This window comes from Vulpes lagopus, chromosome 3, assembly GCF_018345385.1.
Source record: "Vulpes lagopus strain Blue_001 chromosome 3, ASM1834538v1, whole genome shotgun sequence".
NCBI classification, from domain to species: domain Eukaryota; kingdom Metazoa; phylum Chordata; class Mammalia; order Carnivora; family Canidae; genus Vulpes; species Vulpes lagopus.
In genome coordinates this window covers 67,150,523-67,175,720 of record NC_054826.1, presented here as the reverse complement: position 1 = coordinate 67,175,720, position 25,198 = coordinate 67,150,523, and the positions used below count along the sequence as shown (strand labels likewise).

General features: G+C 54.0%; 1 protein-coding gene across 1 annotated transcript in view; it reads right to left on the bottom strand.

The window, feature by feature from the left end:
- Positions 1-25,198, bottom strand: part of LRRC20 (leucine rich repeat containing 20) — an 83,704-nt gene that overhangs the window by 5,630 nt on the left and 52,876 nt on the right. The window contains exon 4 of the mRNA XM_041749853.1: positions 21,538-21,705. Coding sequence (XP_041605787.1) covers positions 21,538-21,705 — 168 coding nt within the window. The remainder of the gene's footprint in view (positions 1-21,537; positions 21,706-25,198) is intronic.

Sequence of the window (25,198 nt, the reverse complement as noted above, 5' to 3'; positions counted from 1 at the left end):
ACCTAACATATGGCACATATTTCAGTTTTCTCAGGTGGCCTAATCATGTCTTTTCTAGCAACCCCCTCCAGTACAGGATCCAGCGGTCACATGTTGTCCTGTCTCTTTGTACTCCTTTCTGTCTTTTGTGACACTGACATTTTGGAAGAATATCAGGACCATCATCTCTGTCTTTTTAATAGAGTCTCATGTTTTGGGACGCTTGGCTGGCTCAGTTGGTACAGCAAATGACTCGTGATCTCAGGGTTGTGAGTTTAAGCCCCAAGTTGGACGTGGAGCCTACTTAAAAAAAAAAATCCTACGGGCAGCCCAGGTGGCTCAGCGGTTTAGCGCCACCTTCAGTCCAGGGCATGATCCTGGAGTCCCGGGATCGAGTTCCACGTTGGGCTCCCTGCATGGAGCCTGCTTCTCTGTCTCTCATGAATAAATAAAATCTTAAAAAAATAAAAAATAAAAAAAAAGAGCCCCACATTCTGTGGTTGTCGGGAGCTTCCCCATGATGAAAGACTGCCGAGGTGGTAGGTCTAGGGGTATCACACCCGAGGCACACAGTATCCCATCCCTGTCCCTCCTCATACGTGATGTTAACTGTCATCACCCAGTCCAGGCATTAATTTCTCCACTGTGTAATTACTGTTTTGTTTTTTTCCTCCTTTGTAACGTAAAAGAAGTCTGTGGGGACACACTTCAAGAGCGTGTAACTATCTTGCTCCCGTCAAAATTAAAATCCAACACCCCTAGATTTAACTCCTGCTGATTTTTGTCTAATCTGCTGCAAATTGACCTTCCAACTCCTGCAGCACCTTAGCATTTTACTGTAGGCAAGAGCCTTCTCTTCTCTCCCATTTATCTAATGGACTCTCATATTTCTAGCGGCTTATAGTTCCTTGCTGTATTTCATCATTTTAGTGCTCAAATTGCCCCTGATCCAGCTAGCAGGAGGCCCTCTAATCTGGCTCCAGGGTCTTGTGATGAACCCCGCTTCCCCCCACTTTAGATGCACTTCCTGACTTTGCAATAAGGCTCATCTCAAAGCTTTGCTGCCCCAGCCCCTAGCATCAGCCATCAGGAAGTCCTGCTTCCTCTAAGTGAGAAGGGTATAGGGCCAATACTAACAGTGCTGGTGACCAAACCGTGTTTTACAAGCCACCCACGAGGCCCCAGTGTACATCTGATCTACCTGCTTTGGACTGCTGCCTAGAACACCATCCTGTGTCCTCCCACACTCTCCCTCTCTACTGTGCCAGTGATGGACAGCCAGGTGGCCTCTGTCCTTAAGGGTTGGTGTGACAATGTCTTTGGGTGTATGCCCAGTAGCAGAGTTGATTGCTCTGTCAAAGGATATGCTTCATCTAATTGATCTCTAGAGGGACACCTGGATGGCTCAGTGGTTAAGCTCTGCTTTTGGCTTAGGGCATGAGCCTGGAGTTCAGGGATCGAGTCCCACATCGGGCTCCCTGAGGGGAGCCTGCTTCTTCCTCTGCCTATGTCTCTCTCTCTTGCTCTCTCTCTGTGGGTCTCTCATGAATAAATACATTTTAAAAAAATTGCTCTCTAGAAACCATGCTGAGTCTATGAGGAGCTCTAGCCGCCCTAGTTTCAAAACTTTCAAATGAGGCTGCCCCAGGTCTGCCAGCCCCAACCTCCAGGCTGATGAGTCCTTGATCTTCAGCAAGAGTTCCGTGTGTTCTCTTCCCATTGCCCTGGAGTTGCCCAGTGAGGGGTGGGCAGTACCTGGGGCTCTACGGCCCAGGGAGAGGGTGAGCAGGACCCACATTGGGCTCTGCTGCCCCCCCCTTTGGAAAGCTAAAGTGCTTCCACAATGGAATCCTCTGAAGACATCTATTCCCCTCCTTTGTGGACTTGGTGACTGGGACATGGCTACCTCCTTGCTCTTCCAGGAGAAAGGAACGGGAGGCCTGTCACTCAAGTTTACAAAGCACTTCCATATTTGATCCTTCCCAGAGCCATGGAGTGGAGCACCACAGGGGCTCCTCAACCTACTTTACAGATGAGGCAACTGATGCCCCGGGGCTGCTTGCTCATTCACAGCATCCCCCCAGCACTTAGAGTCCAAATGGAGCATCAGCTGTTGTGGGAGGGGAGAAAGCAACTCAGAGGCCTTAAACCTGCATCAGTTGGTGATAGGGTACCCATGGTGGCGGGGGGGGGGGGGTGGGGGGGGGGTGGGGGGGGTGGGTGGGTGGGGGGGTGGGGGCTCTTCCCTCCAAAGCCATCTGCCCAAGGTGCTCCTAGCAAAGTGGGAGTTTGCAGCCATTTGGGATCTCTGCCAGTGGGTCAGTGGTTTTTGTTTAACCAGTGAGCATTGAGGGCTTGGTGACCTAAGCTCTTTAAGTTTCTAGATCCTCACAGCAGTCCTGTAGCTGAGTACCATCTTCTCCCCATTCTATAGATGAGGAAAATTGTGGAGAGGTTAGGTAGCCTGGTCGTGGTCACACCCATGGAAAGTGCTAGAGCTAGGATATGAAGACAGGGCCGGCTGGCTTGAGTCTGTGCTTCTCATGCACCCTCCCACTGAGTTAGGGACAAATGGAGCTAGGCAGGGCTAGGTAGGGGGCCACGGAATCAGGCTCACGACAATCCCAAAAATGTGGAGATGAAAGGAAACCAGAGATAAATAAACCAGACCATCCTGTCCCAGGTGCCAGAGGTAGGAGGTAGGGTCTTGTTACAACAGCTACTTGTGACCAACAAAGAATTACCCAAAAAGGACCTTAAAAAGGAAGTAAGCCATTAAAGGTGTTATCATTAGTCCTTACTCAATGGTGATATCAATAGATATGTTAAAAGTTTAGGTTCCCTGGTTGGCTTTCAATAGAAGACCAACCGTACAAGCCCTCAGTGGCAACCCTGTTAGGACCCATCTCACTTCTGAGAGCTTTCTCTCTATCTTTGCTTAATAAAGTTCTATTGCTTTATTCAATCTCCTTTGTCAGCGAGATTCATTCTTCACCTCTGTGAGAGAAGAACCAAGCTCTCCTGTATCACCACCTGGCCCTCCAGCCTGGAATCCCATCCCCCCAGACCCCCACCAGCCAGGAGAACCCTCCAGATTCCCTTAGTAACAGAAGACAGAAAACAGCCTTCCTGCAGGGCTCCCGGGGCTCCAGCAGGAGTGGGTGGCTTTCCGATCCGGGGCACGTCACCCACAGCTCTCGGGGCCACCCAGCCAGGAGCAGCTCCCTCCCACAGCCCAGGGGAAGCCAGGGGCACAGAATTTCTGAGCTCCCTAAGGCCCCCTTGGCAGGTGTGGCATTTTTGCTGACCTGCCCTGAGAGAAAGGGCTTCCTGGAGATTTCTCGGATTCATTCCAGAATCTTCCACGCCTCCTTGTTCTGCTCTGGGTCACAGTGCAGAACAAACCTGTCCCTTCTCGTTCATGATGACGTTTCTGAAACTTGTTGCCCAAAATGTCTTTTGGGGTGAATGCAACCCCAGAGCCTTTACTTCATGTGGTTAAGTGTCGGGGGGCGGGGGCAGTTGGGGTAGGTGGTGGTTAGGATGCTGAACAGAGCTTTGGCATCAGAAAGAGAACTTTCCCGGTGCCTGATGGTTGCCCCAGGTGGGATCTCTGAATCTGGGCTATCTCACCTGTGAAATGCAGGGAGACCGTGAAGGCGAGGGGATGACGAGGGGGTGACGCGATGCCCTGCACAGTGCCCTGGCCGCCCTTGCTCCCTCTCACGGGTCTGGTCCCTGCACTGAGCCCCGCAGCCCAGCACCACCTCCGTGCCCTGGGACAAGCACCCCGGCTTCGGCTTCGGGCCCGAGGGCTGAGCTTGGCCAGCCTGGCCAGCAGGGTCGCGGAGCTCACCAGATGGCAATGGATGGAAGACCCAGTGCCGCAGAGGTGCTGAGCCCCAGACCTCCCTGCCGGCCCCACGCTCCCCGAGCCCCTCACTGATCTGGGAAACAAAGGCAGAAGGAAATGCAGATAAAACTAAATGTTCAGATAACCTGCAGCCCATTGACAAACACTTGAGGCCAGCAGAGTAGCCGTTCCTCCAGGAAGCTCCTGTCTGCTGTTAATGCCTTGCCAGAGGGAAAAAGAACCTGGGCTTGACAATAGCCAGGCCTCAGCTTTCCCCAGAATCTTCTCTAGCATATGAAGATCCTTTTGAAACGTCCCTTATCTTTACTTCCTCAACCCCCAAGTATGTAGACTCCTCACAACCCTGGGGCTGCAGCTCCTTCTGCCACAGGTCCTGTCTCTCTGCTTTAATAAAACCACCTTTGTACAGCGAAGACGTCTCAAGCATTCTTCCTTGGCGCCTCCGGACCCCACTGACTTCACCGACAACCCCAAACGACATCCCCCACCACTACTCAGAAAAGGTCAGAAGCCCAGGACATGGCCTCCGTGGAGAAAATCAACCTGAAAGGCCCTCAGGTACTTCCTCCTTTTCACGGCTTGCTGGTCTGGGGCTGCACAGATTATGGCAGAGGGGCATTCAGGGCTGGGCGGCAGCCAGCAACTGAGGCACAGTGGGGGGGACAAGTTTGACCCAGGCCCTGGGTGGCCGGGCTGACGCGGAGACTGAGGCCTGCTTGGTACGCAAGGGAGGCACCTGCAGGAGTCCTGGGGCTGGAACAGGGGGCCCACCCTCATTGGCACTTTGGGGGACCAGGCTCAGAGCTCCCTGAGGCTCAGCTTGCTTTTTTTCTGGGGTTCAGGAAGGCAGGGGCTCTTCTCTGTCCTTGAATTCCTGGGGCGGCGGGCAGGGGCTGGTCAGCACAGACCGGGAAGGAGGTGGTGCCAGGGACCCGGAGCCCAACCACACCGAAGGGTCTGGTGGAGAAGGAAGTAAAGCCAGGCTTTTCCAGAACTCAGGGTTGGGAGCCGACTTCCTCCAGGGAGGGGAGCAAACGATGCACCGACCCCAGTCCCCACCTGCCACCCAGTGCTCTCCCCTGTGCTTTACTGTCTGCTGATGTCACGGTCCCCCCTGCCAGCAGCCTCCTCCCTACTGCTCAGTGGGCTCAGTGGGCCGGGCACGGCAGGAGGGGGGCTCGAGGGGCTGCCCGCCGCACTTTAGGGCTTCCACGTGAGCTGGGCCCCCATTTCTCCTGCCCCACAGCTGGGAACAAAGGGGCTCCTTAATTGGAAGCTGTACCGTCTACACTAATTGGCAGCAGCTCTGTAAAGGTCATGGCCACCAACACAGCCAGCAATGGGGGTAGGGGGGTGGGGGAGGTGACACCAGGCTTTCTGCCCCAGATCACTCAGATAAGAAAACCCCTTTGCATTGGGTTTTGAAGAGCTAAAGTCACTTCACAGGGTATTGTAACCCGCATGTGACACAGAAGGGCATCAAGGCCCAGGGGGGTGGAGCACCTTGTTTCTAACAAAAACCCATTTTGTAGATAAGAAAACAGGCTCCGATTCTTGGCGCTGACAAGGATTCTCTAGCTCTACTCCAGCTCCCCTGAGTTTTTCAATTCAAAAGAAAAGCCTGACTTGGGCTTCTATGTTCGACTCTCATGGTCTTGTTTAGAATCCTGCTAAATGGTTTAGCCGGAACCCTCCACCCTTGATATCTGATTGGGTTCTTCGCGCTCCACCGTCCCCCAGGTGATGTCCGCTTACCCCAGCCTCCTGCTGCAAGAAGCCTGTGAGGTCGGTTCAGCCTCACTCACCCCCCTTTGTAATTTCCATCCACTGCCGCCCATGCTGCCTTTGGGATTGAGCCCGGTTCTGCACTGAGGTCTCTTCTCCTCTGCTGTCTTGCTTTTACAGCTTTCCCTACTGCCCAGCTCTGTTTTTTCTTTGACAGGTCACCAAGACCGTGAGTGGTGAAGGCCGGACAGTTCCTGATCCCAGAGTCCTTGTGCTTCATCCTACAACACTGAGGGGCAAGGCCAAGGCCAGAGCTAGTCTCCATCCAGTGGCCCCTCCTCACCCCACAAAGGTAATCACGATGGGCAGGTTTTGCTGAGCAACTCACTAGGGCTGGACCCCGGGCTGAGGGTGACATAATCTCAACTGTCAATACAGCCTCAATTCAGAGATGGGGGCTGAGGCTCAGAGCTACTGTCACCTCATCTCACCTGCCACTGGGGACAACTGGTCCTGACTCAGTTTTTCCAGAGGGGGTTGGACTAGGACATTTCTCTCTCTGGACTCCTGACTCCCCCATCCCCAAGGGGGAGAGTGGCCAGTGACCTACAGAGTGGCCAGGGAGGCCAGTGGCCTACAGAGTTGCTGGTGTTCATGAGAGCAGCTGGGAAGGGGCGGGGGGTGATCTTTCTGTGAGGTCCCTGCAGTAGGTCTGCTGGATGTGACATGAAGACCAGGTGCGGCCCTGCCTTGGAGCAAGTCCCCACGACTCCAGGCTTAGAGACAGCAGTGCTACCTGAGTTCCCAGCTGTCATTCCCAAATCTACTACCAGGCGGGCCTCTCCAGGGTCTGCAATGCTCTCCAAACCACTCTGCCACAGACAGTGACGGCTTCTCGGGTACAGACCTGGGAGTAGGTGTAGCTCTTTGCCCTGATGTAACTGCTCAAGTCACAGACACAGCTCGGAGGAAGAAGCAATGGGGCCACCAGGCTGTCAAAACCAGTGGACTCAGTGAACTGGAGCAACCAAGCTAGCAAGCATAAGCCCAAGAGGCCAAATAGAAGTTTCTGGATAAGGCTTAAAAGCACAAAATTTACACTCACAGCATCCTGATGAGAGAGAGATGGCTGGAGGGTGGAGGTGGACATGAAATGACCTGCATTTTGTGGATAGGGAAGCTGAGGCTGGAAAGGTTAAGTAAGCTTCCCAAGGCCACAAGACACATCAGCAGCATGAAAGTAATAGAAGCTAATCTTTGGACTTTGGCACATGTGGAGAAGAACAGGGCCTCCAATCTCCCTTCTCCCGAGGGCTACACCCCAGTTACCATCCTTATCACCCTCATATTCTAGCACTAAGGCTGCCTCCTCCATCATTCCCTGTGGTCCCCAACCAAATGCCCAGAACACTTTACACCAGACACGCATCATGCATCGTGCTCTGTGCCGTCAGTGTGCTTGTTCACCCTGTAAATGCAACACCTAGTGCAGTGCCTACAGGGGGCTCAATAACTCTGTTGGGTGGATGAATGAATGAATGTTTTGGCTCCTAAACTAGATTATAAGCTCCTTCAGGCTTGGCACCACTTGCCTAAGCAACTCTGACCACAGCACATTCAAGAGTTGGGGCCCTTGCCCCAGCCTGACTCGCTCTGTGCCCATCTGCCAGTCGGAACCAGGTGTCTGTGCACCAAGGTTGTGATAGGTCACAGGCCCATTAGCACCAGTCAGTCAATTCAGAAAATGAGAAAACACTGATGTGCAAAACCAAAACCACCCATGTCCCACCATCTAGAATCAACCACTGGTAGTGTGCTGGCATATGGTCTTCCCGACTTAGCAATCTGCATGTGTGCCTTGGTCCATCTAGATTTGAAAAATGGCCTCCTTGATTCTATGCCATCATGGGCTTTTCTCAGTGATGTATCATAAATATCTTTTCAGGCTGGAAGTCCAACATTTTCATGACTGGGTCGTAGCCCATGGTATCCAGAGGAACATTCAGGTTTCCAATTTTCACTATGACAGATGATGAGGGGCGGAGTCCACCAGGCTCTGGGGTCACTTCATCTCTCAGCCTGTGACTGGAGAATGTAGGATGGGAACTTCTAGAATCCTTTAATGAAGCCAGAGTAATGCTCCTCCAACTTTCTCAGGGCCCCAACTGCATGATTATGATGATGATGAACTTCCACAGTGAGGCCACACAGAAGCCCATGGTAGAGAAGAAGACCTCCCCCAACCTGAGCTGGACACCATGAATGCAGGACGGATGGGGGCACAGTCCCCTGCATCATCCTGTCACCTCGAGGCTGCAGCTGGGGACCCCATACCCTGCCTGACCCCTCCTCACACTGCAGACAGCCAGCCCAGGCTCTTGCCTATGTCTGGAAGCTTCAAGTAATCAATAATAGAATCAGAGTGGGCAGTATTTAGAGGAAATTACTTCCCTGAGGTCAGCTTGACCTTATCTACCTCACTTGTCATTAGCACTACTGCCTAGCAAACCTGTTTTGTGCCAGTGGGATCTCTGGAGACAGGATGATCAAACGATCACTCCAGAGAGCTAGTATTCACATGTGGTGCCCATGGTCTAAAAAGACCCTGAGAAGAGGAGGGGTCTGGGCCCAGGGAAGTGGTAAAGGAGACTGAGGGAGCCTCCCAGCACAGAAGACAGCAGAGACCAGCCCTCTGATTTCTGCTTTGGGTGGGGCCAAGCCCCATGACCTCTAAGGTCCCTTCTGGAATTAGGGTCTGAGGCTCCCCACGCCCAGGATGCAAGTTGTCTGGCTTCCCTGGCAACACCATGGCTCCCCATACCCTGCTGCAGGCTGGAGTGCACTAGAGAGTTTCCACGCAGCTGGCTGTCCCACCTCTGACCTGGGCAATCTCCTGTGGCCAGAATTCTTGGTTTTGCAGGACTCCGGGGAGTGTGGAATCTGAACCTTTGGGACACCTCACAATGGCACCTGGAGTGCTGGATAACGATGCAGGGGTAGCGCCCCAGGCCTGCTTCCTGAGGTTTGTGGACCTCTCCAGGTGACTGGACACGCAGTCGAGAATCCAGGCTGTCCCCATTCCTCAGGCTTGATGCAACACTTGATGCCTGGAAACCTAACCAGCCAAGATCAAGGATGCTGTGCTAAGCTGAGCCGAGCTTCACGTCACCACTCAAAATGCCACAAGAGACAAGCAGACAAACTATGGTAACCTAGCAGGACAGAGAATCATGCCTATAATAGGAAAGCTCCTGGGGCACACTCATTCACATCCCTCACTCATGGTTGGGTCTGTCACTCTCGAAGGCTTGGAAGGAGCCAGGCGGGGGCAGTGGCTGAGCCTCCCCTACCCCACGGAGCCCCGCACTGGGGGTGTGAGGTGGGAAGGGTGGGGCAGGAAGGACATGGAAGTAGCCCTTGCTTTTGGGAGGCACAGAGGACAAGGCATGCCCCTTATAATCCTGCAAGCTGAGTCCCACGGCCCTCAGGGAAGACTGGATCAGCAAGCCCCCTACTGAAAGAGAGTCCATGGGGGTGGGGGGAGCAGACAGGGTAAAGACCCGGTCCTTAACCTCTGATCTGCCATTTCAAGTTGTACAATCTAGGGGCACCTGGGTGGCTCAGTGGTTGAGCATCTGCCTTTGGCTCAGGTCATGATCCCAGGGTCCTGGGATCGAGTCCTGCATTGGGCTCCCTGCAGGAAGTCTGCTTCTCCCTCTGCCTCTGTCTCTCTGTGTCTCATGAAAAAAAAAAAAAAAAGTTGTGCAACCTCAGGCAGGCCCCTTAACCTCCCTGGAGCTCCACCTTTCATCTTTCAAGGGGTCCTCTGCCTCATGGAGACACAGGGGCCATTATGGAGGGGCCGTGAGGTGCACCCCTAAGGAGGACGGGGTTACCAAGCTATGGAGAGTGCAGCGGGCGCCCCAGTGAGAGGACAGGGAGTGCAGAGTGTTAAGAATCCACAACTGGAACAGCAGATGGTGGCTACCCTGGTGGTGGTGAGCACAGTGTAACATGTAGATGTATGCATTCGCTATGTTGTACACCTGGAACTAAGGTCCTATAGTGCGTCAACCGTACTCCAAAAAAAAGAAAGAAAAAAAGAAAATCCGTTAATGAACCTAGAGACACTTTTTTCCGCCCTTCAAGCTTCCAGGAAAGGGACGCCCGGGTGGCTCTGAGGTTGAGTGCCCGCCTTGGGCCCAGGGTGTGACCCCAGGGACCTGGGATCGAGTCCCGCATCCGGCTCCCTGAATGGAGCCTGCTTCTCCCTCCGCCTGTGTCTCTGCCTCTCTGTGTGTCTCTCATGAATAAATAAAAATCTTAAAAAGAAAAATTAAAAAAAAAAAAAGCTTCCAGGAAAGAAGAACAAAGGAGGAGAAAAGTGCCTGCCGAGAGCCCTCCTTGCCATGTCCGGCTTGGCCAGCAAAGGTGGGTTGCCAGGCGCCTCCTGCCGCGTGTCCTCAGGCCAGGCTGATGGACAGTCAAAGACGATCATAATAATTTTCTTCATAAATGACTCAGCCTCGCTGGCCGCTCCGGAGACAGCTAAAGAAGTAAATGAAATTGCCTGGCCCTTGCCTGGCATTTATCTTCCCAGTGATTTCCGGTGGTCTCTGCACCCCCCCTCCATCCCCGTGCCTATCCTTCCTCCCTGCTGAAGTCCCTGCTCTTCCCCCCACGGCCCCCTCACTGGGCCCCTGGAAGGCGCCTCCTGAGCCTCCACTTGGCCCCCAGCGAGGTCTGGGGCGTGGGGGTGGGTCATGGGACTTGCAGATGGAAAAGTGATCACCTCCCCTAAAGGTTCTTCTCCCTGGGGTGGGGGACAGAAGTGAGAGTGGCACCTTGGAAAATCCTTCTCTGTGCCTACAAACTGAGGTTGCCAGGCCTAACTCTACAAAACTTTCTGCTCAGATTTCCGACCACTGTCAGAACTAAGACTTCCCTTACTGTTGGAAAAATAAGAAGCAAGGCTCTGAAGATAACCACCAGGTAGGAATGAGCTCCGCAGCCTCCCCTACCCCCGCCCCCAGGGAAACCAGCTTCTGGGAAACAAAACTTGGGTTGAAGGTGGTAGTTGGGGCAGCCCGGGTGGCTCAGTACTTTAGCGCCGCCTTCAGCCCAGGGTGTGATCCTAGAGACCAGGGATCGAGTCCCGCGTCGGGCTCCCTGCATGGAGCCTGCTTTTCCCTCTGCCTGTATCTGCCCCTCTCTCTCTCTGTGTCTCTCATGAATACATAAATAAAATATTTTTTTAAAAAAAGAAGGTGGGAGTTGGAGAGAGTGGTCAAGATGCTAATGACAGCAAGGAGGTGGAGAGAGCTGAGCCAGCGGCATGCAGCCTAACAGCTCACAATCTACTCCCCGAGGAGGAAAATACCCCACATATCCCATGTGTAGCATCTGCCGATGCTTTGTGGTGCAAATACTCCCACCAGGGCCAATTTCCAGCTACTAACCTGACTGAGCACCCCAGCAGGCCAGGGGGGAGCCGAGCTGAGTAGCCCACCCCAGCAGGACTGCAGGCTCCTGCATGAAAGGTGCTGGTGCTCAGTCCAATTCCACACTTAAACTAGGATTCTCTGGCATAAACTTGTGCTCTGGGAACCAGCCCACTGTTTTATCACCCCTATGTTCTCAGTTGCCTTTGGCTTCTAGAAGTTCCTTGAGAAAATGTTAAGTAAGCTTGCTGTGCAACAGGGAAGAAAGGATTTTGTGGGCACTTGGCAGCAGAGCACCATGCCCAGGGTCCAGTATGGTCAGTGTAGAAGGGGAGCCCCAAGGGAAAGATGCAAGTCCACAGAGCTCACTCCTGCCACCCTTCCAGCCAAGCGTCAGCTGTCATGGCCAGGCTGTTGCTTTTCTCATCCTGATAAAGCTACAGACACACATAGCAGACAGACGCTGGGAAGAAGAGGAAAGTTACAGCTTCTTCAGGATGGAATGCTGGTGTTGCTGGAAGGTCTGGGTCTAGCTTAATGGTTCTTTTCTTTTTTAAGATTTTATTTATTTATTTGACAGAGACAGCACAAGCAGAGAGAGTGACAGGCAGAGGGAGAGGGAGAAGCAGACTCCCTGTGGATCAGGGAGCCCAGTGTGGGACTGGATCCCAGGACCCTGAGATCATGATCTGAGCTAAAGGCAGACACTGAACCAACTGAGCCACTTAGGCGCCACTAGCTCAATGGTTCTATCACGCCTGCTCTTTCGAACCATCTGGGGAGTTTAAAAAATCAAAACCTACCATCAGAGATTCTGATTTAATTGGCATGGAGTGTCGTCTGGACATGAGGGCTTTTAAAAGCTCTCCAAATGATTTGAATGTACAGCTAGCTTGAGCACTGTCGGTCTTCCCAATGTTGTTTAATGGGAGAATTTGGCAAAAATATGCACATAGCACTTCCATCCTGGGATGCTGCCCACCTGTTCTGCTCTGTGAGGGAGAGCTGTCAGGAGCGAGGCAGATGGCCCACGTGGCCTAGGGAATCCTGCCTCACTACCTAATACCCTTCTCTCACCCCAAGGGAGCTTCCTTCCAACTAAAGTTATTTGCTTCCACTGTGACTTCACTGTGGCTTTTTTTTTTTAAGATTTATTTATTTATTTATTCATGAGAGACACACACACACACACAGAGGCAGAGACACAGGCAGAGGGAGAAGCAGGCTCCATGCAGGGAGCCCAATGTGGGACTCGATTCTGGGACTCCAGGATCATGCCCTGAGCCAAAGGCAGATGCTCAACCGCTGAGCCACTCGGGTGTCCCTCACTGTGGCTTTCTATCTCTCTACAGCTCTATGCAAAAATCTCTCCCTACACAAAGCCCTGTCCCAAAGAGCTGGAGTTCTGGAGCAAGACTGTTTGGGCCTGAACCCTGGCTCTGCCTAGGAAGCGACCTAGACCCATGGCCTTGGCCAAGTCACTCAACTTCCCTGCGCCTCTGTTTCCTTACCTGGGGAGGAGGCCAATACCTGTCTTCCAAGGTTGTCATGAGGACTAAACAGGAGCACACTTGAAAAATGCTTAGAGAAGATCAGATGTGAAGTAAATGGTCACTGAGTATCAGCTAGTATTAACGGACCATGCCACAAGCTCCAGGACCCCAGAGAACGTGCTTTGTACATCTCTGTCTCCAGCACAGCGCTTGGCACACAGCAAGCTGTTCAATCAAATGAACCACTGGTGAATGAACGCACATTTCCAATGCCTCGATTTGTTCCAATGCCTGCAAGCCTTGTTCCCTGAGTAAGGCACCTGGCAAGGCTGAGCTCTGAGGTTCAGAGCCTAGGGGCTGCTCTCCAGCACTCTGGACAGGGACAGGAGACTGGCTGGAGACTGGCCGGCTGGCCAATGGAGCGTGCAAGTGTTTTATTTTAAACAAACGTCAAATAACTTCTTTCTTGCTGTTTCCCTGTGTGCTACCAACAGAATGCCAAGAGCATCCTGGATAATTGGAGGTTCCGAGTAATCAAGGCTTTACCACACAGTGGTTGGCACAGAGAATGTCATTCCATTTGGGCAGAGACCAAGTGTGTGAGAGGTCTTCTGCCCAGAGACTCACTTGCTCACTCCCTGTGGGCAGACACACATGAGCTCCTTTCCTCCCATGTCAAAGGGGGGCATGTCTAACTTGCACTAATTGCTATTAAAGCCTGTTTGTTTACTGCCAGCCTCTCCGTCATCCAGGCTCCGCGGGCGGTCAGTGCTCCCCGTGTTGTGTGTCTGGTAATTACCTCCCAAGCCGCCTGCCAGCTCGAGGGATGCCTGCACCGACTGCTTGCTACCCATGGCACAGCATGGTACTCTGTTGTGCTGGACAAGGGCATGCCGGGAGACAGCATGCATCTGCTGTGGCACTCTGGCAGCTGCCACGTGGAGGGCAAGTCATTCTCCCCTGGGTCCTGTGACAGGGCAAGGCTCAGACTGCTACAGGTGGCCGTGCTCAAGAGAAATCCAAACCCAGTGCCCAAGGAGGGGACTGGCTCTGTTTCTCCCCAGATAGGTTTGGAGCTCCAGGTCTAGACTCAGGAGAAAGGTGCCAGGGGTGTGACTTTGGCCTCCCAAACCTGCCAGCCTAGTCAAATTCTTGCCAGGCTTAAAGCTACACATGGTGATTGCTCCCTTTTCTCAGCTACTAAGTACCTGTCTCAAATATCTTCCTCACCAGAAGCAAGAGTGGTACTGGGAATGGTATAGCAACCTGCTTCAGGGTGCTGGTGGGGGTAAGTGGAGTGGATTTCAAGGGACCTGGCTGGGTGCCACAATTCTGCAGGGGCTGGCCACTCAGAATCCTCTGGAAGGACGATTTGGGCAAACCTTCCTTGGCTAGTTGAGCCCTGTCCTGGATGCTGTGGCCCACTCTGTAGTCTCTATCCAATTCTTTAGCTAGGTCCCTTGGCTCCTCTGTCCTGGTCCCTGGGTAAGTGCAAGTGGCCCAGCAGGTAGCATGTGGTCAGGACCCCAGGCTGGCTGAATGGCAGGAGGACAAGCAACTGGTGGGGAGCGACCGCAGTGAACCCAGTCAACCCAAAGGGTGGAGCCGTCCTCCCCAGCAGGGATGAAACGGGTGCACAGAAGTGAGGCGACTTGCTTATGCTAATGATATAAGTGGGGCTTCGGGCCTATGCCTTTCCTGCTAAAAACAGACTCTGCTTTTGCTATCACCACGGGGGGCTCCCCTTCTGTCCAGAGTGAAGACAGGCAGGCAGGCCTGGGAAATTCTAAGAAGCCTTCCCTGCTTGTGGTTCAAGCTGCCTCTTGGGCCCAGAGGAAGTTCGGAAGGCAGCTGGTGAACAGTCCCACTATGCCCCTGCCTGGTCTAAGAGGAGGCAGGGCCTTGCGTCCAGAAGCATTTGCTTTGGCCGAGATTCTCCACTTGCTGCTTCCTCACCCTACTGAGCATTGGTGGGTCTGCAGGGTGGGCAGCAAGCCTGACTTCTCAAAGCCCTTGAGGCCTTGACACAGCCTCTTCCTAGCCTGGCAATTCAGATCACCCAGGATCAGAGCCTAGCTAAACCCCAAGTGGTACATGGTGGAAAATGGAGGAGCTCAAAAGATACAGCCAGCTGATTCCACAGGTTACTTTTACAGCTCTGGACACAGGCCGCTGACTGACGGAGCAGTATGTTGGCATTGGAGGGTTCAAAGCACACCATTTACTCAACCGTGGTCAGGTTAGACCAGCCTCTCCCCAAGCAGAGCCTGGAAGCCTCATGGCGAAGGGTGAGGAGGGCAAGAGGCCGGCTTCTCAGCTCTGACCTGTCTTAGGGGCTGACAGGCCTGTCACAGCAGGCAGCGAGCTACAGGAGGTCTGTCTACTAACCAGCCTCTATCGAGCCACCAGCAAATGAGGCCTTGCAGCGTGCCCTCTCCCGGAGGAGCTTTCTCTGCAGCTTCAGGGCTCTTTCAAGGGCTGGGCAAGGCTAGTGGGCAAAAGCTATCGCTTTGTAACCTGCCAACTTATTGATGGGTGCCTACCAGACAGGTGGCACCTGCACCTGTCACTTCATGTAGCTCTCCCATCAAAGAAGCATGGGATAGGCTCGGGGACACTGAAGATATATAGGCTTGGATGACCAGAGACCTGGGTTAAAATCCTGATTCTATCACGTCCTCGTGCAGGCTGCTTGACCTCTGTGAGCCTCTCTTCTCAGCTGTCAAGTGGTGATCATGCTTCCTATCCAGAAGGGACGCTTGGGCAGGTTAAACAAGATCATGGCAGGAGAGCTATGCTAGGCACCTACAGCAATCAGGTTTTGAAAAGTCTCTGCACTTCTATCTTTTTAGGTCAAATAGGGTATCATTTCCACCTCTGCTTGTCCAGTTTTCTCTGTTTAAAACAACATTTTCTGGGCCCTAGTGAAAGAACTAGGGAGACTCCCCTCCCATTCCACCAGAGGGACAAAGGGCTGTGCTGTGGAGAAGGACCAGTCCCACCCATTCTGCCTCCTCCAGGAAGTCCTCCTAGGCCTACCTCCAGGTATGCTACTCCAAGACGCAGAACTCAGTGCATCAGCCTTCTCGCCACACAGGTGAGTTCTGAGAGCACCCAGAGCCTGCAGAACCTCTCACTATGGGTAGAACCCCCAAAGAGAAACAAAGCTGCATTCCCTCTGCCCCTGTGACACTGATCAATTCATTCTGTGGTACCAGGTGAGGCTGGAACAGCCATGTGAACATCCCAGGAGGGCTATATGAGGTCCTGGCATCTGTGCCCTCAGGCTAGGACAGTGGAGGCTGCATTCTGGTGGATCTCTTCTCTTGACAGAGGCCAGAGTGAAGCTGCGGTTCCCTGGAAGGATCTGCCCTACCTTGCCTGCTGGAGAAGGGCGAGGATGGTACGATAACAGGGCCCAGGCACCCTGTGATACACTGGGTCATGGCAGGAGTGTAGGGGACCCCTGGGCCAGCCATGCTCCCTCCAAGTCCCCACGGTGCCCCCATTCCCATCTTTGTATTGCAGGGACAAGGGTCCTGTACTGACGGATAAGGGCTGGCGCCACGGCCCAGGTAAACTATACCAAAAGACTGAAGCCCGGGGTGAGGGTCTAACACAGATTCTCAATCAGCACACTGCTGTCTCTGCCTAGGTCGCTTGTTAGAAAGGTAGGTTCCTGGGCCCATCCGCAGAGGTTCTGATTCCATTAGGTCTGAAAAGAGAACCTGGGAGGCTTCCTCTCTAGCCAGCACTCCCAGGGGATTGGGATGTGGGATCTACGGCCTGTACCCTGTGGCATTCTGTGAGGCTTATAGAGCAGTTGTGCTTGGGCGGGAGGGGTGGGACAAGAGAGAAGAGAGTAGCCTGCAGCCCGGAGATGCACCTGGTTATTTAGGAAAAGCCCCCACCCACCCCCACACACCTCACCAGCACTTCCCAGCCTGCAGTGTGCACAGAAATCACCTGGGGACCTTGCTCAGTTGCAGATTCTGACCCTGGAGGACAGAGGGTAGAGTCTATGGCTCTGCATTTCTAACAAGCTCCCAGGCGATGCCCATGCTGCTGGTCTGTGGATGAAGCTTTGAGAAGCCATAGCCTCGGCGGGGGCTTCAGCATGGAGCCGTATCACCGGTGGGGGCAGCTTGTTAAAACAAATCGCCTCCTCCCAATTTCTAACTGAGGAAGGGCCTAGGAATGTGCATTTCTTTCTTTCTTTCTTTCACCCAGCATGGAGCCCAAGTCAGGGCCCTGAACTCAGGACCCTAAAATCAAGACCTGAGCTGAGATCGGAGTCGGACACTTAACCAACCAAGCCAGCAGGGTGCCCTGTGAGAATACATTTCTAACAAGTTCTCAGGTGCTGCCCCTGAGGCCCCACTTGAGGAGATACGGCCTTTCATGGTAAGAGGCGAAACAGTACGGAGCAGGATGAAATAGCATCCCCATGTGACTTAGCTTTTTCAAAGTGCTATTATCTATTAAATTCTTAGCAAGAGCTTGTTTTCCTATGATCTCTGGCTCCCTCTGGAACACTGGGAAAAACCCTGGTGAGTTGAGGGTTATGGAAAATTAATTCTAGATTAACTGAAAGAGTCCCCTGCTTAGCAAAATGAAGTCTCCTAAGTACTTAATTTTCTCCTCACCCCCCACACATTCTGGGATACGGTGAAAGACCATGCAGGATCGAGTTCTAATGAGAACTTCATGTGGCTCCTGCTCAACCTCCTTCAAGTCACATGTGGCAGCTGCCAGGGTGAGAGACCTGGCTTCTGGGTTTTTTCAGAAGACGGGTGATCCAGCATATTGTCATTGTCATTCAGACCAAATACCTCCACCTCCTCTGAAACCCCTCCTGGGCTCTCCTGGGAACCCCACCTCACAGGGACACATGGCCAACCACAACTGTGTCCTGGTAGCTTGTCCCCAGGACGCCTTCCACAGAGGAAGAGGCAGAGGAGTGAGACGCCTTGATCTGTGCTACTTCCCGTTCACCTGAACCTGGCCCAGACCCACAGACTGTGGGGCGGGGGCCAGGTGTGTGTGTGTGTGTGTGTGGCCATAGGCAGAGAAAACGGTGAGACACAAGGAAGGACTTTCAGACTGCGCATGCAGGCTGGCAGCATGGGTGAGGTGGGATGGGCAGGGATAAACAGGTGGCACTGACCCTGTCGTCTACCTGATTCTATAGTCAGGTGGGTGGCAAGCCTCCCCTCAGCCAAGGCCTCCCTGCCTGTCCTCACTCCACCCCCACCAGTTACCAGGAAGGTGCCGAAGGTTGTGGCCATGGATGGAGAAGAGAGGAGGGAAGGATGTATTGTGTGGCTGGCAGTGTGAGCTGGGGGAAGGGGGGGCTAAGGAGCTAGGCTGGCCATGAAAAGACCCCTCATCTCTTCAGGGCATCTTAAGGGAGTGGCTTCTGATACTTCTTCATGGTGACCCACCGTAAGAAATACGTTTTTACATCACAAACCAGTACGTACAGCTGCGCATGTACATAAACCTGAAACGAAAGTCACAAAGCACTAGTACCATGCTACAGGTGTACTTCATCACACACTGGCCTCAACCTTCACACCTGACTTTGTGACTCATGAGTGGGTCACAGCCGGCAACTGGAAACAATCCGCTGTATTGTGTGTCAGTCATTTCAGAGGGCCTTTGGCGCTTAGGAACTTCTGCTTCACTCAGGTCTCTGAAGCACCCGAGGATGTGCTGTGGGGCAGACAGCACGCTAGGTGCTGGGTGGAAGCAGGGAGCAGGGTGGCTCCTGGGATGAGGCTATAGAGATCATGCGCGTGGACCGGACTGTCTATACCAGGAATGGCAATGAGGCCACCAGGGCCACCCGGACACACGACCTGAGGACATTCAGCTATGAGTGAGCACCGGGGTCCAGCAGCAGCACCACCACCTGCTGACAGCTGGCATCACAGTGCAGACCAAGCATCCCCAGCTCTGTCAGCCTACGTACCCTATTGAGGGCCCCCTCCTCCGTGAACTGGAGCCCCACTGTGGCCCAGAGTGGAGGAAGATTGGGTGCAGCACTGCTGAGAAGGCAAAAGATGACAGAGCTGTCCTTGCTCTCCCCCCCACCCCCCGCAGGATGCTTCCTGGGGCCAGGCTGGGGGCATCCTTAGGGGCTGTCCCTTCAGACTGAGACTCCTTCTGACTTGGGGGCTTGCTTTGGAGCTACCTGTTGTCTTCTTGCTGAACTAAAGCTTTAGAGCAACTCATGCATCTCAGATTTATTTCTCAGAAAAAAGAAAAATGTTTCCAACACCTTCTGTGGGCTCTGAAGGGGAAAAATTAGCCACTCTTAAGACATCCTAAGCTCCTACTACAATTTTCCTAATGAGATTCTACAGGAGATGAGAGCTACAGCTGGCGACAGGTGCAGAGCTACTTCCATAATGAAGAATGACGCAGTCCTCACCTTCCTCACCATGATCACAGCCCCCTCCGTGCAGCTGGGCTATGAAGGTGAGGGCCCGACCTGCCATGGCCTCGGGAGTTAGAGGTGATCCAAGTAAGCAGGATGGATCAGGAGAGGCAGAGAATGGAAGACAGGAGACTCCAGCAAGGGAACAGGTGCTGCCTCCACGTGCCCCTTCTGTCCACGTGGGGCATGTGGGAGAACAGAAAGGAGTCCCCAGTGTCCTCGGAAAGCCCTCGTGCAGTGGCGCAGGCCCTGAGATCAATGGGCACTTCTGGGAGCCTCTGTGCACTTGGCAGAAAGCAGGTGCCTCTGCTGCACAGGAGTGGCCCCCGCATCCTGGGATCCCCTGTGCCTGGCCCCTCAGGCTGGCACCAGGAGGCTCTGCTACAGGTGGAACTGGCTGGGAAATAGCCCGGGGGTTGACTGACATCTCTTTCCTGGCTCACCTGGCCAGGTGCACAGCAGACACTTGGCCATGAAGGTGAAGGGAAATCCCTTAGAGCCTAAGTTTCTACAGCTATCAAATGGGCCTTGGGCCTGTGCATGAGCATTCTTGATAAACTGTAAGAGGCTCCCATGTGTCGTTATTGCTGTCCCTCAACAGAAAGGAAGAGATATCTATACAACAGAATGAGTCAAAACAGCGGATGCCTGGGTGGCTCAGTGGTTGAGCGTCTGCCTTCGGCTCAGGGTAAGATCCTGGGGTCCTGGGATCGAGTCCCTCATTGGGTTCCCTGTGAGGGGCCTGCTTCTCCCTCTGCCTATGTCTCTGCCTCTGTGTCTCTCATGAATAAATAAATAAAATCTTTTTTCAAAAAAGCTGATCTTTATTTTGGGAACTGTTGCTGTGAAGGGATGTTGTTGGCCTTGGGGAGGGGAGGGATTGGGGGATCTGTACCCCCTTGTATGCCCCACTTTGTACTGCAGCCAGCACGGAGGCCCACACACCCTGTTCCCCTGCTGGGGGCAAAGCTCCCTTCCCGGGTGGGGGTTGGGGGAGAACCCCTGTTTAAAAACTGAGAAGGAGCTGGGGCTCAGACAGGTGACGTGAGTCTCCTGAGGCTGCAGTGGGGAGGTGGGGAAGCCAATGGCCGACACTCCTCCTGACCTGCCTGCCCGCAGTTACATGCCCAGCTCTGGTCTCGGTGTCAGCACGTAGTAGCCCCTGCTTGGGAACCGCCCCGTTCGGATAGGCGGCAGGAGGAACTGGCTGCATCAGTAATGGTCTCAAGAATAAGAGGCAGGGGAGGGAGGGCGCAGCAAGGAGGGCCTGGTGGAGAATGAAGGGCTCAGGGCAAGACCCCAGATAGTGAGGGCAGCATGGGAGAGCCTCCGGGTGAAAAGGCACTTCCCGGCGTGCCTCTTCCAGCTGAAGACAGCACGAGGGCTCAGGTGACAGAAGGGCCAACCCAGGGGCGAGGCACACAGTGATCCTGGGTCAGACAAGGAACCTCATCCGAGGCACCGGCCCAAGTTTGAGAGTCCTGGACGCTTCTATCATCTCCCTGTGCAACCTGATGCATTCTCCTGACCTCTCTGAGCCTTAGTTTACTCATCTGTAAAGAAGTGGATCTCAAGCCTCAGGGGTAAACTGATCTCACGCCCCCTCAGCCAGGGCCAGAGTCCTGCTGGCAGCACTGCTGACAGACAGGATACTCAGCACCCCATGCAGAAGGCAGGCTACTCTCCATCTAGCTCCAAACCACTGGAGAGCCATTGCTTTTAGTCAAATTGCATAATGGCTGTGAAAGCAATTACAAAAATAAAAGCGGCACTGAAGGGGGTTATTATTGGCACTGCCAACATCAGAGGCAACGTGAGGGGGCACCAAACAGGGCTGAAGATGTGCTTCTGAGGGAGCCAAGGCAGCTGGAGGAGGGGGCCGAGGATGAGGGGCACAGCGGGGCCCTGCTGAGAGCTGGTTTTCTCTGGGGAGATCCCTCGGCAGCTGGAGAGGATGCTCATGTGGAACTGCCTCAGGAGGAGGAGAGGACCACTCCCTGGGCCTGCCCTTTGCAGAAGGCACTCTGAGCCCGCGGTGGGAGACCCCCAGGTTCCCCGGGGGGAGCGTATCTGTGCACTGTGAAGCATGAAGAGGCTGCTCTGGACACGTCTGCCTAGCAGTGCCTAAGTACTAACGGTGAAGGGCTCATGGTGAAGGCCAGGGAGGGAGATGGGGTTTGCGGGGGGACTTAGGTGGAAGCAGACATATACTGGGTCCAAACTGGAGAGTCTGGGAGGCAGCCCGGACTGGCAAACAGAGATGCAAGACAGAGCTTGTAAGCCACGGTGGTCTGCTGGCTCAGGGCAGGCGGTGAGGACACTGGGGCCTCCTACCTGCCAGGTGAAGGCAGCTGTCCAGCCCAGCCTGCAGCAGGTGGCAGGGCCTCATAATGGCTCCCCTTCCAGGCCCAGTGGCCTGAGGCTCCCCTTCCAGGCCCAGTGGCCTGAGCTCCAAGGTATCTGACCTTGCCAGCATGTCTGTGAAAGTCTGACTGCAGAGCCCCACGTGTGGGCCCCGGGAGACCAGAGGGAGGAATGGCAGATGGCAGGAGGCACGGGGGCCAGAGGGCTGGGGCCACTCACCCACGATGTTGTTCTCTTCCAGGTTGATGGTCTCCAGTGCTGGCAGGGTGGTGAGCTGCTCAGGGAAGTCACGGAACTGGTTCCGGGAGAGGTCGATGGCCTGGAGGTGCCGCAGGGTGCTGACCTCGTTGGGGAGGCGGTGCAGGAAGTTCCCTTCCAGGTGGAGCTCTGCCATATGGGGGGGAAGAGAAAAAGGGCTGAGAGGAGGCAACTGACAGATCACAGGGACAGTAGTGCCTGGGCCAGGAAGGCAGCAAGGTCACCCCAGTCATAGGCAGTTCCCCACCTAGGGACGCGCTCCATGTATATGCAGGAGGGGGGCCTGCCCCACTATGTCAGCAGGGCTCCCTGCTTTGGGCTCTCCTGCAGAAGCGTGGCCTAGACAAAGGGTCGGAGAGCCTGGCTCCTCCCTCAGACAGGGCTTTGACTCTGGGCCTCAATAGGACAGGTCAGGGCGGGCAGTCCCTGGACTCCCCACACCTGCTGCTCAGCTGAGGGTCCTGCTTTCTAGCACCCTCCCTGCTCCTTCTGGGTCACATGTCCCTGCTCCCCTGCTGAACCCCAGCTGGCCGGATGAGCGTGGGGTCACGCCCTATGGCAGGTGGCTGCTCTGAAAGCCGACTAGACCAGCGACAGAGCTCAGGGGAGAAGGTGAGCTGGGCCCAGTAGTCCCTCTGCTGGGCATGGTGGAAGCTAAGCTGAAATGCTGTGTTCTGCAAAGAGAAGCCAGGGAGCTCTGGGAGGCAGGCAGGAGGGTGGGGGTGGGAGCCCTGGGCAGGGAGAAGAATGGGGGGCAGAAACCAAGAGTCAAGGGGGAGGTAGCGTAAAGCAGGGTTGAATAGGAAGGGGAGCCATTATGAGGCCCTGCCACCTGCTGCATCTGAGGCCCCCACTGCCTGCTTCAAACCCCAGCCGTGCTGCCTCAAAGCTGTTCCCTCAGTTATTTAACTGTGTTCATCTCAATTTCCCCATCTGCAAACAGAGACTAATAATACTACTACCTGCCTTGTAGTGCTTGTGGCTGGAGCGGTCACTGTGTCGGCAAGGGTAAAGCACATGGTGCGGTGCCCAGCACACAGTAAGCATTCATGCACGCTGCTGTTACCACCACAGCACGGGGCTGTGAACATCAGGGCTATGCAATGTGCTTATTAGCCCGTGTCTTGCACACAGTCGGTGCTCAGAAACACTGGGGAAGAACGTAAGGCAGCAGAGGAAGCCAGCTGGCAGCAGCAGAACGGGAAAGCCCGAGATAAAGAGGCTGGGCCAGCAGAGGCCTTGATTCCTGCTGCTTTCCTGGCCCCCATCCACATGCGACCTTGCAGACGTCCTTCGCTACATGACGCAGGGGCACCTGGTCACCCTGTCTGACCTGAAGGAAACTGAAGCCCAGAAGTGCCAAGGGACTTGAACAATGACCGGGGCCTGCTTCATGGGCCTGCAACCGGTGCAGTCACATGGGGTCCGAGGCTCAGAAGGGTCCCACACTGGAGACTGAATGTTCTATGCTCCCATTTTAAAAGTCTTAATTCTATCCCGGAATCTGTGTTTTATAAATAGAGCTGGAGTCATGGAGTGTCAGGTCCCGCCTGGTCCTGCCTCCCACTGCCTCCCCAGGACACGTTCTCAGCAGCCTGCTCTCCTGCCCCTGACACTCCAAGACAGGCTGGCCTCCTTCTCTGGAGCTGTGGCAGCTCTCCATCCCCAGCAGGGGCCCAGGTATGAGCATCCATTGGCCACACATGCCCATGGCATCTCAGGTGGAGCATGGTGCCAGCAGTCCCCCCACACTCCCTGCCCTTGGGCTGGCATCACCAAAGTCTGTCTAGTGGGTGGTGCCTGGAGGCTGAATCTAGGCAATCTCATCTACTCCGACCCAGGTTAGGGCATGTCCTGAGATAGAGGCTTAAAGATCCTTGAGAGATGCCTGGGTGGTTCAGTCAGTTAAGTATCCAACTTTTTTAAAAAAAATATTTTATTTATTTATTCATGAGAGAGAGAGAGAGAGAGAGAGAGAGAAAGAGAGAGAGAGAGAGAGAGGCAGAGACACAGGCAGGGGGAGAAGCAGGCTCCATGCAGAGAGCCGGACGTGGGACTCAATCCCGGGTCTCCAGGATCAGGCCCTGGGCTGAAGGTGGCGCTAAACTGCTGAGGCACCTGGGCTGCCCAGCATCCAACTTTTGATTTCAGCTCAGGTTGTGATCTTGGAGTTATGGGATCAAGCCCTGCTGTGTCTGGCTCTGAGCTCAGCAGGGAGTCTGCTTGAGGTTCTCTCCTCTCTCTCTCTCTCTGCTTCCACCCCTGCTCACACATACTCTAAAATAAACAAATCTTAAAAAAAAAAAAAAATCCTTGAGCTGCCTGCTGCATCTCCCCAGATCCTATCCCTCCCTGGCCAGAGCTGAGTACAGAGCTGTCAGACCTGAAGGTTCATGTGTGTGTGCCCTCCATCATGGGGACAGAGAAACCCTAGGACTTCTGAGAAGCTGCACTTCCTCCCTTCCCTCTGTCCAACCTTCACGAGCCTGGCTTGAATTTGTCCCGGCCCACTCAAGGCACCCTCGAGAAGCAGGCCGCAAAACACAAATTGTGTAATTTCTTAATACAAATGAGTTAAATGCCCTGATACTTGCATCTCAAGCTGGCCTGGTATGGTATAAAGATGCAAGGTAAAATTCACACTAACAATTTTTTTTAACACTAATAATTTAAAATAAAGTGTTAATTTCTCCTTACTTGGAAAGACCTTAAATAGCAAATGTAAAGTACCATGACACCCTGAGAGCGACCTCGAGGGAAAAAGGGAAACACTTATGTCCCTTTAATGGCACTGTTCTCCTGTTTTTTTTTAAAGATTTTATTTATTTATTCATGAGAGACAGAGGCAGAGGTAGAAGCAGGCTCTGTGCAGGGAGCCCGATGTGGGACTCGATCCTAGGACCCCAGGATCACGTCCTGGGCCGAAGGCAGGCACTAAACCGCTGAGCCACCAAGGGATCCCCTGTTCTCCTGGTTTTTGAATGAAGATCCTGCATTTTCATTCTGCGCTGGCTGGCCCTGCTCCTCCCTTGGGCCCTCCAGGATGCAGCCCTGAGCTGCAGGAGGTGAGCTGCTCTCAGGTGAGACAGGGTTCAGCAGGGAAGGTAGACCTGCCCCTATGTACTCTCTCTACCCATATGCCTGGGTGCCAACCACACCTGGGCCCCTGTTCCACCATGCTGGGGCTCTGGTGGGACAGGAACTGCATCTGACTGACTTGTTCCCAACAGCCACCCCTCCAGCAAACACTGGATGAATAGTGACTCTTCCCACCCCACCACCCAGGAGGCAAACAGATAATGTGTGTGTGCAGGGGCTGGCTTGTCTGCCTCTCATTCTCCCACCTTCAGGGACATCCTGAACCCAAAGCTCCATCAGCAGAACCACCACTTGTTCCCCCGCCAAACCCACCCCCCCCACCCCCCAGCAGCCAGGTTCTTAGATAGCCATGCCTTAAACCAGGAACTGTCCCCATCCAGATCACACTTATAAGGGCACCATATTGGAAGGGATGCTGGCCAGCATTCAGTCCGGTGCTTCCCAGGTATGACTTTGCCAGAAACCCTGAGCGTGCTGCTGCCTCAGAGTCTTTGCATTTGGAGTTCTCTCTTTCTAGCACGCT